The 13,555-nt window shown below is 34.8% G+C and overlaps 1 protein-coding gene across 1 annotated transcript in view; it reads left to right on the top strand.

The window, feature by feature from the left end:
* The first annotated feature begins 538 nt into the window (after positions 1-538).
* Positions 539-13,555, top strand: part of LOC126740753 (E3 ubiquitin-protein ligase RMND5A) — an 89,490-nt gene continuing 76,473 nt past the window's right edge. The window contains 1 exon segment of the mRNA XM_050446917.1: positions 539-818. Coding sequence (XP_050302874.1) covers positions 683-818 — 136 coding nt within the window. The 5' untranslated portion in view covers positions 539-682.

The following is a 13,555-nucleotide window of genomic DNA, read 5'->3' on the forward strand; positions in this document are numbered from 1 at the left end:
AATAAAAATTTGAATTGAATTGAATGGTGTTCCAATTTTTGTCCGAAACATTCCTGTTGGTATAATCACTGTGGTTATAATTATAAATAAATAGCACTTTTCAATTTCCCGTTTAAATCTTATCTCAAACTCCAGATTCCTTCATTATAGACAAATTACAAACTAAACGTACAAACAGCAAAATGCAAAAATCAAATTAATTTCAAACAACGTACTTACCGCATACTGCATGCATCTCTGGTGTGCGCCTTGCTTTACAGTGTGACTAGTTGATCCAGTGCGGTTAAAACGCATGCATTTGGACCGCTCTGGTGAAAACGCAGAGTGTGACCCCGGTCTTATGTGTACTGTATTCTAGTATCTTTCTAACCCTTATTTTGTGTATTATTACCTTGTAATTTGAATTAATATTTGATTTGTTGATGTCGCCTAGTCAGCAAGCATAGAAAACAATCTTATAATCCGTGTATACGGGAAAATGCGGAACCGGCAACGTCGGCATGGCCTGACAAATCTTGTCGCCACAGAATGTGACGTAAGTCATTTTTGAAACCAACAAATCAGCAATGCAATAGACAATAGAATGAAAAAAGTGAAAACAGTATAATAATATTTATTTTTCACAAGAATATTATAGTATTTGGTTCAATACAATAATAAATAGTCACAAATCATTATCGCAATGGAAGCTTGCCTAATTGTGGAAAAAGATGTTGACAAAGTGCTCACCAAATTTAATTCCATCAACCAACATAGCAGGAGAGTTATTGTCCAACTTATAGATCAGGTTAATAGTTTGAAACAAGAATTGGATAGTGGTAAGTATCCTATGTTTTTTCAGTATCTTCTTCCTTGTATTGTAATTATCTTAACATGAGGCTATTAAAAAACAGGCCTATATTAAATGTTGTTCCTATGTCTTATGATCGATCTGCTAATAGTGAACAAATTCCAATACTACCAAAACTATATGTAGGAATAAGTCTTCACAAATACGAGATTTTTATCTAGAAAAACTTAAAGCTAAACTATCCAAAAAATGGTTTAAAGTACTTAAAATTAATAATAAACAAATACTAACAGAAAGGCAATCAAATACTTGTTTAGGTCTGTTGCCAAACAGATTTTAACTAAGTGCTATAGAAAATAGATCAAATATTCTATTATATATAGCTTCTGTTAAAACTAATGAAAAATGGTCGGGTTTTTTGCAAAATGGGTAGATTTCGATATATATATTTCAATAAGAGTGGCGGAAAGGCAAAATTTATCACAAAGAGGGTGTTATCACACACTAAATCACTCACCATGGGACATGAATAGAATAATGTCATTAGAATAACCCTGTATTCAATTAGTTTTGTCAACAAATAGGTGACAACTGAGGTGAGGTTAGGTCAGAGAAAAACAAACCACCGAGAAGCGACAAAACCCGCATTTACCGTTGATTTTCTGGGGTCCAATTTTGGTGCCCTTGAGCGGGCTTAAATGACTGGCGCTACATATAAAGTAATGGAGAAAAATCGTTTTGGCAATTTAATAGTTCCGTACACGGAGAGAAATACGACAATTAATAGATTAAAAATTTTATTGGGAATTTGAAATCAAAACTATTACATTATTTTACTGTTGGTATAGTTAAGTTATAGGTATACCTAAACTATACCGGGTGATACAGGAAAAAGGGAACACGCAACATCTTTTTTATTTTTCAAGATAAAACAATTGAATATGTCAAAATATGCCTTTATAACCATTCTATTGACATACCAAATTTCATTTGTTTATCTTGAAAAATAAAAAAGTTATTGTGTGTTCCCTTTTTCCTGTGTCACCCGGTATAGTGCCAACTATAAAAATTACCATTTAGGATAAATAATGAAAAACAAAAAATCTTCTAAACAAACTTTTATTTTTTGAGGAAATAATATTGGCTCATTGTATAATGAAACACTAAAATACATTGGCAATAATTAAATTAAACCTAGGTATATTTATACATTCCGCAAAATCTTTAGTTTTCGAACATTTTTATCCTTATTTGTTTTTAAGACCCTATTATTATATTTAATGGTGTAAAATATTTTCAACCTTATAAATAATTTTAAGATAAAGGTTTTTGGAAAATGTGCACAAGGGTGTTCATAATTAATAGTTTTCATTATGTTAAATAAATTGTTAGATATTCCCTGGTTTATGCACATTTTCTCAAAATTACAATTGAATATTTCCTCTAATTTAAATATATATGAAACAAACTCTTCTGGAGGAGATTGTAAGCCACCAAAGTTACATATACTGGAATTATAAGCCTTAAAATGAAGAAATAATCTATTTATATCCATTTCATCACACATTTTGCCGAAATTAGTGCAGGTATCACAGTTAATATGAACTTCAAGTGCTCTTTTCATAATATAGCCACAAACATACCGAAAGGCATTTTCTGGGGGAATATGGTCTGTCCTATAACTATAGTTTTGAAGTGCAATACCTTTTGCAACTTCAGATTTTTTTTCATTGAAAATTTCGGGTATATTGATGGATTTGACGTTCATCAATATACTATCCAAATCATTTTTACAATTCATTCTTTCCAAATGTAAGTAATTCTGACAGAACAGGTTTTTAAACGCTCTTTGGAATTGCAGTGGTGTTGGATTAATATTATTCCCACTTTGCTGCCTTACAGCACCAAAGAAATTTTCGATACAATCTGTATTTATCCTCCTAATCTTGAGATACTTGTAACCCAATGTTGATAATTTTTCCCATATTTTTATCGTGCTTCTGATTGTAACCATCCAGCAATTACGAAATTTCACAGAATTTGTGATATCTTTAATGCTAGAGTTAAAAATTTTTAATTTGTTTAAAAAAAGTAACATCTCATGGAAAAATTCTATTTGGTATGGTGATCCATCATAAACATTTTTAAATTTACAGGGATCTCCCAAGCATATTAAGTTTAATAAATCAAAGAGGTTATTGAATTTCTCAATTACCTCTATGGTTCCAAATGCATTGGCAGGGAGTGCACCTACAGTTACATAAGTATTCATCCCACTTGCCACAGTATGGCTAAGAACTTGGCTAGCGAGACCTACTTTCATTTTTTTAAATGCTGAGGGACATATATGGAAATTGGTCAACTTTGGGGCACATCTATAAAACTGTTGTATATCTGCACGATAGAAATAATTTATGAAAGTCCATGATGTTTTTTTTTCGTCAAAGTGAAATGAATGATTAAATAGATTATTTCTTGTTGCTTTGACTAGATGACATGGATCAAAAATATAAAACAAGTTTTGGTCTCCGAATTGAAATTCTGGGTTTTCATGTGTCACACCTAACAATTTAGAAAGTTCAATAAAATTTGACCCCATATCACTAGCAATACCTTCTATTTTAAGTCTAATTTCCAGTAATTTAGGAATAAGCTCCCCCATAATGGTTTTTAATTTGGAGGCTTTTAATTGTGAACCTACTAAAAAATACGCTAAAGGCTGCTTTCAGGAAGAATATAATCCTCTAGCCATAATAACTAACGCATTTTTACAAATAAATGATTCTTCGGTTTGTTCACCAAGATCTGCAAATCCCACAATTTTATCTTGTGTAACGTTAAAAGCAATATTAGCCTTTAAAGATATTTCATCAATGCACAAAATGCAATGCTTATCTTGCTCAAGCAGGGTGTTAAGTTTGATTTGAAGAGCTTTATATAAAACTGCATTATTAATACCAGGCTGGCAAGAAATATTTTCTGTAATTCTATGCAAACTTCTTTTTGTTGGTAGAGTAAGCAAACTACCTATGAATTTATATGCCTTGGGGCTTAAAAAATGCAATGTTAAGGCCAATTGTTTTAATTCCATAGAATATCTATGAGATTTGCGTCTCTTGCCCTTTAGTGCCACATGAGTTTTAATAACACATGCCAAGGAAATTTGTCACATAACCTGTTAAAATCTCTTACATCAGGATCTTCTTTTTGGCGTGTTTTCGCAGTTACACCAAACTTTCTCATTTTTTTAATTTGCAGTCGAAGTTTTCGCTTTCGGGGAGTGTTACTACTCAGCTGAGAAGAAGTCTGAGTAGAAGCTGACGGAGAAAGAAGGCCTGGTGGAGAATTCTCGGACGGTTTATCTATTTCGATAGATAGGAGGTTGCCGAGGGGCTCGCACACTGAATATTGTGAAGTGCTTGGGCCAAATGCAAATAATAAAAAAATGCTTTAACATTTTAAAACTTTACATCTTTAATATGAATAAAATTAGAAAGTAAAACTGATAGACTATATGGTAAACTAAAATAAATTTGGAAATTCTGCTCAGGTAAAACTACCTATGTATTTGGTTTTCAAACTTTAAATAAGTGATTGTGAGGTTGGTTTTCATAGAAATGGAAACAAAGACAAAGGGTATTATTTTACCCATTTTATATGGGGTCCAGACATTTTGGTACCTAATCCTAATCCTGGTACCCGTCCCAGACAAGTTTTGTATAACCATTTTATAACAAGACCTTGTCTGGGCCTTGTTATAAAATGGTATAAAACTAATTAGGGTTTTCTGAAGGGAAGATTCTTACTGAAATCTTATTCCAACCTACTAAATTGAAAGAAGAGAGTCTTACCAGAAAAAATATCCAATAATGGGTGTTTTTTAGGCGTCTTAGTTCTGTCATAAGGAGAATTTTTTTCGGTAATACTTTGCTGGGCAAACGTTGCTGGTTTCATAATTGCAGGCTGTATTAAAATATGTAAAAAGAAGAAATATAATAGATACAGAATATATTTTTATGTGCAAAATAGGGTTTCAAGCATAAAATTAATATTAGTTAGTAGGTAAAAATTATAGTTAAGTTAACCCATCAAAAGCTAACGGGATAGAATATTTATGTCCTTTTCCTTTGAGACTTTTTTTGGCCGTCCATCCTCAAGCTGTTCTCCTTCACAAGTCCTTTTTGTGGGATTAGAAAATAATGTTGGTAACGCGTTAGGTAACAAACGCTTTCTTGAGGGCCCTGCACTATAAAACTTCTCATCAAAATGGTACTCACAGAGCTTATAGTTCCTGGTTAGTTGTTCTCTAGGTATCGAAAACAAGTCTGTTCTATAGCAAGCTGCCAGCCATAACTTGGCACTGAAAGTCATAAAATTACATGTTTAATTCAAAAGCTAAATTTATGTATTTTTTTTTAATTACTGCATAGATAAATACCTCTAATTACTGTAATTACGAAAAACAAAAAAAGAAACAACTTATTTGAGTGGAAATAATTAAAAGAAAAGTTGAACTTACCGATCTTCTTCCTGCGGAAAAGCAAAGAAAGAAACACCACACCCTGTCTTTGAATGACATCCACGAAAAGCACAAGTATAAGGCATATTATAACAGTTTTTAATAAAATAAAGAGCACAATGACAACACACACAAAAAATAAACACAGAGAAAAATTCAGGCAACACTTGACTAGACTAAAGTAGGCGTCGAATATTACCGGACTAACCGACGGCTGGCAGGGGACCGGCAATAAGACAGGTATACCAAATAAGCTCGCACATGCGCAAGAAAAATCGGACCCGGCTTTGTCCCTTCTCGGTGGTTTGTTTTTCTCTGGTTAGGTGTGGCTTGCCAGCTCTGTCGCCTACTGCATTTTTTCACTCTGCAGCTTCAGCCTTGTCCCCAGTGTGGCTGACTCATGAGTGCCTTCTCTAAAGTAGGGAATTCACTCTATATATTTTTAGTCATGTGAAATGTAAGGTATTATGTGTAAAATAAATTCACAAAAACTGTTTTTACCTTTTCTTGTAACCAGATCTGTTATTTTCATGCAACAAACATACCGAAGGCACCCATAATGTATTAATATTTTAGTAATTTTTAGATTTTGGTCCGAATTAAAAATAATATGATTTTGCAGTTTAGTGATTTTTGTCAATTTTTTCTATCACCGCGAGGGAAACATAAGGCGCTGCGCACAGACCATAGATATACCCAACCCAATATAACCCAACCCAACTCAATCCAATCCAACCCAACCCAAACCGACGCGACCCACCCAACGGGGAGCATACGGTTCCCTTTGGGTGCGTCGCGTTGTTCGCATTGTCGTCCCGTTGATGGAAGGGGATGGGATGGGATGGGTTGGGTTGGGTTGAATTGGGTTGGGTTGTATCTTAAATTGCTCAAGCACTGCTCATCAAATTTTGCGTATTTTTACAATTTTTTCTAAATGACCTAATTTTACCCAAAAAAAAATAGTTAAAAAAAAAAAAAAATATAGAAGTGGCGGAATGATAGATATAATTCGCCGCGAACATGTGAATTTTGATAGAATTTAAAAAAAAAGAAATTTTAAAAATGAAGTACTCCTAAAAATAAATTTTCAATTCAAACAAATTTGTGTTTATTTTATTTATTTATTCATCAACGTATATAACATTTCAAGTACTTATTAATAATTAACAGTAGTCTTAAGTAAAAACTATAATACTAATAAACAATACTGTGCTAAACATAATCCAAAGAGTGGGAGTAGGGCACTATCCCAAGATAGTTGCCCTAGCTGACGACTTAAATTTATTTAAAGATGTACTGAAAAAATCAAGATCTTTTGCAAATCTATTCACTGTAGAAGCTATTCTATTTATAGGACTGTTTAGTAGATAGGATGTTCTGCAAAAGGGAATGTGGAGAAGCGCCTGACCTCGTGTTGTGTAAGAAGATACATGCAAAGAGAAAAGGCACAGACATTCCGGACTTCTAACAATACCATTCAGAACCTTAAATGCAAAGCAAACATCAAAGAACTGCCTTCTACTTGATAAGGAGTTTATGCTCAGGTAGGACATGGTCTCTGAACAGGTAAGATCCAGGCCTGACTTCATAAGAGTATATCTGGCAAACCTGATAAACTTGTGCTGGATATTTTCAAGCCTCTCAATGTGAATCAGAAAATGAGGTGACCAAACAATATTGGAGAATTCAAGAAGAGATCTCACCAGGCAAATATATAGTGTCTTCAATGCTGACACATTAGTAAAGTCTTTGCAAGATCTTTTGATACAATCAAGCAGTTTATTAGCTCTATTTACAGTATTTTCGAAGTGGTGGGAGAAAGTAAGACTCGGGTCCAGAAAGACACCCAAATCCTTGACTGAGTCAAGCTCCTTCAAGGGGATACCATCAATAACATATTGACAAGGAGGGGAGACCCTTAAACGAGTAAACCTCATAAACCCACATTTCTTAACATTCAATGACATTTCATTCGACTTACACCAGGAAAACACTCTGTTTATATCTCTCTGAAGCACCAACTGATCCTGAGAGGAGGAAATCCGCCGAAAATTTTTCAAATCATCAGCGAAGAGCAAAAACTCAGACTCCAGTAGGGAGCCGAGGTGATTGATAAAGAGACTGAATAACAATGGTCCCAAATGGGAGCCCTGAGGGACCCCTGAAGTTGTCAAAAATGGGTTGGACAAAAAACCACCAATTTTAACACGCTGCTCTCTATCCATCAGATAAGACTTGATCCAGAGTAAAAGAGATCCGCTGATGCCGAGATCTGAAATATGAGAGATAAGAATATTATGGTTGACCCTATCGAAGGCCTTACTAAAGTCCGTGTATATCGCATGTGTTTCATTACCGTCGGCAAAAGATTTGAAGATATAGTTGCTAAAAACAAACAAGTTTGTATCCACAGAATGACCTCTGGTGAATCCATGCTGCTGATCTCCAATTATTTCGTGAAATGTGCCAGATAGAACCACCTCTACACAGTGCTCGAACAGCTTAGGAATTGCAGAGAGGATACTAATGGGACGATAGTTAGTTATGTCACTCTTATTCCCAGATTTATAAATAGGACATACATGAGATAGCTTCCAGTTCTCTGGAAAAGTTCCAGAAGTTAGGGACAAATTGAAAATATGAAAAAGTGGAAGGAAAAGGGAATGGCTGCATTCTTTCAAAAGCCTGTTTGGAATTCCATCGGGACCCGCTCCCTTTCTGCTGTCCAGTTTAGCTAATGCTGTTTCAATTGTAGTAGCACTAAGGAACATGTGGTTGGTATGGTTAAATTTACATGAGGTATCGAGACCGTCAGAGGCATTAGAAGGGTTAGTATTCTTGTTAAATACAGATAAAAAGTGGGTGGCAAAGAGATTTGCAATAGAAATACCAGTATCGGCCCTGAGATCATGAAGGAACATCTCATCTGGAACGGTAGAATCGCTTTGATTGGACTGAAGTCTTACAAATTTTCAAAAGGTCTTGCTATCGTTCTCTATTGCATTTTCGGCTCTTTCAATGTAATGTCTGTAGCATTCACTAGATAATGAACGGCATTCTGAGCGCAGAACACTAAAACTTAAGTAATCAGTATTTGATCCTGACTGTCTGTACCTTCTATGTGCTATTTTTTTCTGAATAACTAGACTTTTTAGTTCTCTAGAAAACCATGGTGGATAATGTTTCTTGGGAGAGTGTTTTTTTATTGGCACAAACAGATTCAAACAATCATAAACAACAGAATAGAAGTTTGCAACAGTGGTATTTAAGTTATTGGTAACAATTATTGACATCCAGTTGTATGTAGAAAAGTAGTTATTTATAGACACAAAATCTGCTTGATTAAAGTTGTAAAAATATGTTATAGGTAGTTCCAGGTAATTGGACTTACTATTGGGTAGTTGCAGCTCAAGAGCAGGATGGTAAGGATCTGACCCGACTAAACCATTACATTTAGTTGTTAAAGTGGAATGAAAAGTTGTAAAGCAAAGGTCAAGAATTGAAAGAAAGAAAGAAAGAAAGAAAATGTGCTATATTACGTAAGACAACAAAATCTTGTGTACAAGCATCCTAAAAACTAAAAAATTCCAAATTTACTTTAAATTTCATATTTCAAACAAACATAACATCTAAAACACTTTACCATAACATTTACACACATTACCAAAATTAATCATAACAAAACAGATTGAGAAAAAAAAAAGCATCTTTTTGATAAATTTCATTAAAAAATAAGTAAAGCTGTCAATAAAACAGAATTTAGAAGAAGTAAATTAAATTATTTAACAGGAAACAAAACTAAAACACTAAAATGATGTCAGAGCACAGGTTAAAAGGTATCATTGAAAAAATCGTCAAGGCTATAATATGCCCTGGATAATAAAAGTGATTTTAATTCCTTTTTGAATCTCTTAACTTCTAAAATTTGTCTGATACATAGAGGAACATGATTGTAAATTTTTTTGCTAAGGTATATAAGTGAGTTCTTGATGAGGCAGGATGTAGGGATTGGTAAGGGAAAATCGTTAACCTGGCGAGTCATATGACCAGTGTTAGAGGGAGGTTTAGGACTTTTATGAATAAGAGTAGCTGTTTCTAAGATAAAAAGAGAAAAAAGAGTTAGGATTTTTTGAGATATAAAGAGAGGTTTACAAGAATCTCTTAACCCAGCGGAACATAGGTATCTAACTGCCTTTTTTTGAATCACAAAAATTATGTTTAATAATCCCTTGTTGCTTAAACCCCAAAAAGGCAAGCCATAACGAAGGTGGGACTCAATAAGAGAAAAGTACACTGAACGTGCAACTACCCCTCCCAGCTCATGCCCCGCCATTCTTACTACAAAGCATCCAGAGGATAATTTTGATGCAAGATTTAGGATATGATCTTCGAAGTGAAGGCGACCATCAATGGTAATACCAAGGAACTTACAGCTTTCTTTGTTTTGCAAGGGGGAGTTTTCACTAAACATAAGGCCCTGAACGTCACACTTAAATCCCATAATAAAGGTTTTGCCCACATTAAATACAAGCCTGTTTGCAGCACACCACTCCGATAAAATCTTAAGATCCTTAAAAACCTGGGCTCTAACATTATCAGAATCTCTATGATTCCATAAAATGGTGGTATCATCAGCAAACTGAACCACTTTGTCCTGCAGTTTTAATGAACCCAAATCATTTACATAGAGCAAAAATAATAGTGGTCCCAACACTGAACCCTGAGGTACTCCAGTTTTAAGGGATCTGGAATCGGATAAACATCCAGAACCTGTAACTCTTTGGGTACGATTAGACAGATAGGATTCCAGCCATTGCAATGCCACACCTCTAAAGCCATAATTATTGAGCTTAGACAGCAGTATTCCATGATCTACACAATCAAATGCCTTGGATAAATCGCAAAACACTGCCGCCGCGGACTCTCCAGAATTTAAGGACACATAGACACTCTCCAAAAAGCCGAAAACAGCGTCATGAGTCCCTTTTCCCGTTTGAAATCCAAACTGATTTGCAGATAAAATGCAGCAATTATGTTGCAAAAAAGATAAAATTCTGATTTTTGCAAGTTTTTCAACTATCTTGGAGAGGGTAGGTAGTATAGAAATTGGACGGAAATTACAAGGCTCACTCACATCTCCACCCTTATAAAGAGGGATAACCACTGCCTCCTTCAAACATGCTGGAAAGATGCCATTATGAAAGGAATTGTTTATGGCAGAAGCTAAGGCATTCAATGCTGAGTCAGGCAAAAGGAGTAGTAATTTTGATGATATTCCATCAGCTCCAGCTGATTTATGGTTTTTTAAGCTTTTAATTGCATCTCTAACATCAGTAAGGCTAACAGGATAAAAGAAAAAAGAATTTTGAACTGACACTTGTTGAATATAATGCAAAGGATCAATATTAGTATTCACATCCTTGAGCAATAAATGAGGAATATTACAGTAATAATCATTTAAACTATTTGGTCTTACTTCTGGTTCTGAAACTTTCTTGTGAGAATGCCTGAAGTCATTTATAATTGACCAACATTCTCTCTGCCTATTTGAGGACATATTCAAGCGGTCACTATAATATTTAACCTTAGCTGCTTTTATCGTCTTTCTATATAGACTACGATATTTCTGATAATAAAGAATAATGTTTGCATTAGTTGTAAACTTGCACAGCTTAGCCAAAAAACGGAGGTTTTTAGCTGAAGTTCTGAGGCCTGCTGTGACCCATGGTTTTCTATTTTTCATTTTAAGCCTCTTTTTAGGAAAACACTGATTGATCTTGTCACATAGCACATGAAATAACAAAGTAAACGAGTCAGGAGCCATTTCAACTGCATTCCAATTAACCAAAGCTGCAGTAGAAGAAAAAGCATTAAAATTTGCTCTGCTGAAAATTCTTCCTATATAATGAGATGAAGGAAATACAGTGTTGCATGGAATCCTAGCGAGAATGGCTTCATGGTCAGAAATACCAGATGAGAGTACTCTACATGACACATCATTTAAATTTGTACACAAATAATCAATAGTAGTTGCAGATGAGGATGTTATACGTGTGGGTGAAAGAACATGCATCTTCAAGTCATAAGATTCCAATATACTTAAAAGGGATGTATGATATGATGGCAAGCTTACATCAGTGAAGTTAATATTAAAGTCACCGGCCAATATAACTATGGAGTGTAGAGACAATTGGGATAATAGAGAATCAAGTTTGTCCAGGAACATACCAATATCTCCTGTGGGTGGTCTATAAACACAAAGAACATATAAATTAAATCGCTTACAAAAACAAAGGGAGAATTCAAAAACCTTCTCCAACAGAAAGCTATCATACTTATTAATTTTACAGAAAAAAGCTTCAATTGTTTGTTTAACTAAAAAATTGTTCCATGATCATTAACCACTGCATTGAGCTGCATTAAACCTAGAAAAGTGAATGTGTCACATAAAAGATTTTCTTTATCAGATGTAACATTATTTGGGGTTAAGCCATAATGATCATCACTAGGTAACCATGAAATATTAGAAAGGTTAAAGTCACCAACAATAAGAACATTATTAAAGCTCTCGCAAGCTTTGGTAACAGAGGCACAATGCGCTGCATACACAGATAGATCCATGGATGGAGGAACATAAATACAGCCAATGCAATAATCCTCGCCATCACCAAGACGCACAGAGATCCAGATATCTTCAAGTGAATTGTCAGCAGTTGGCAAACAATGGGATTTTAGGGTGTTGCTCACTGCTAGGAGCACACCCCCGCCTCTACTTTTTGCACATGTAATTGACATTTTAAGTGATATGTAATGAAACTAGTGTATAAAGTATTGCTTTCGAGGGGTCATATAGCTTTCCCCACTGCAATAAAAAAGTGATGTAGCCTCTCAGTATGATTTGGGAAGCGTCTTCGAAAGCAAAATTCTGCAAGGTAACCCGGAAAATGGTATTCTCTTCTTCCATAGTTCGGGATCTTTTCTTTCACTTCTCGCCATGTTCGTTCTATATTTTGTGTATGCGCCCCAGTTGCAGGGTCCACGAAATTGCATGAATGGTTTACAGTTTGGTGCTTGTAATATTCTGCATCAAGTCCCGTATAAGCTTTCCAACAGTCAGACATTATGGTGGTGCCAGATAAAATTTTTTCTTTAATGATTTCAAATAGCGTTTCTTTGGTCCGGTTTTCAACGGGAACTACAAACATTTTCTGACTACCACGTTCAAAACCGCCAAAAAGCCATTGACCCTCGACTATTCTCCCACAATTGTACTTGCGTTTACTACTTTCGTCTCGTCAATCTCAACAACTACTCCCTCTCCGCCCAATGTCCCATCATTAATTCCAAGAGACCAATCAATCAAAACTTCTCTACAAAAACTATTCCAATCAACTACACTGTGGTCCGACAAGTCAAATTCATTCATTAAAAAATCATGCTTTGGAGGATTAATCTCAAGGGTGTAGGCTGCAAATTGAGTGATATCATAAATAGATAAATGTGATTTATCAAAAAATGTCCCTTCTCTGATACTTTTTTTGAAATTACATTTAAGAATTTTAATTTTTTTATTCCCTTTGATAACTTGACTACGCTGGCATCTCCAAAATAAATCTTTAGTTAAAGTACACTGTTTCAAGCATTTCGGGCATTTTTTCGATGGTAGAAGTACACCGTGATTGTACAAATATTTAAAAGTTTGATCTTCAGACATACTCAAAAATTTACGTAATTTCATCGTGCACCCCGAACAAGATTCTGGTAATTCGGCGATTTGTGACACGACAAAGTACTGAAATTCAAAAAAATCATTTTTAACAGTAGATTCAAAATAAGGAAAGTATTAAAAAAAATTGTATTGTTTTAAAAAAATCAATGTATAAGTACCTTAGAAATGCTGATAATTACTAAATGTTTGAAAACAATTAAGCGAAAAGTTAAAAAATTCGCTCCGACTTTTCCTCGCAAAATGAAGTAACGTTGACAAAAGGTTAGGGTCGACTCTTTAGTAATGCACAGGACATGAGCTGCCCTCTGCCGCTTCTGTGCGCAGCGCCTTATGTTTCCCGCGCAGTTATAGAGGAACGGAACGAACCGAAACACTGCACACATACTCCCAGAGTCGACAACCCATTTGACAGATAGCGTCTGTCATTGAATTGATGCAAAAAAAGCATCAAACATATTAAATAAATCAGTTTACCTTGTGACGCGTGACTAAAAAATACAGAGTGAATTCTCCACTT

Source organism: Anthonomus grandis, chromosome 1, assembly GCF_022605725.1.
Source record: "Anthonomus grandis grandis chromosome 1, icAntGran1.3, whole genome shotgun sequence".
Classification (NCBI taxonomy): Eukaryota; Metazoa; Arthropoda; class Insecta; order Coleoptera; family Curculionidae; genus Anthonomus; species Anthonomus grandis.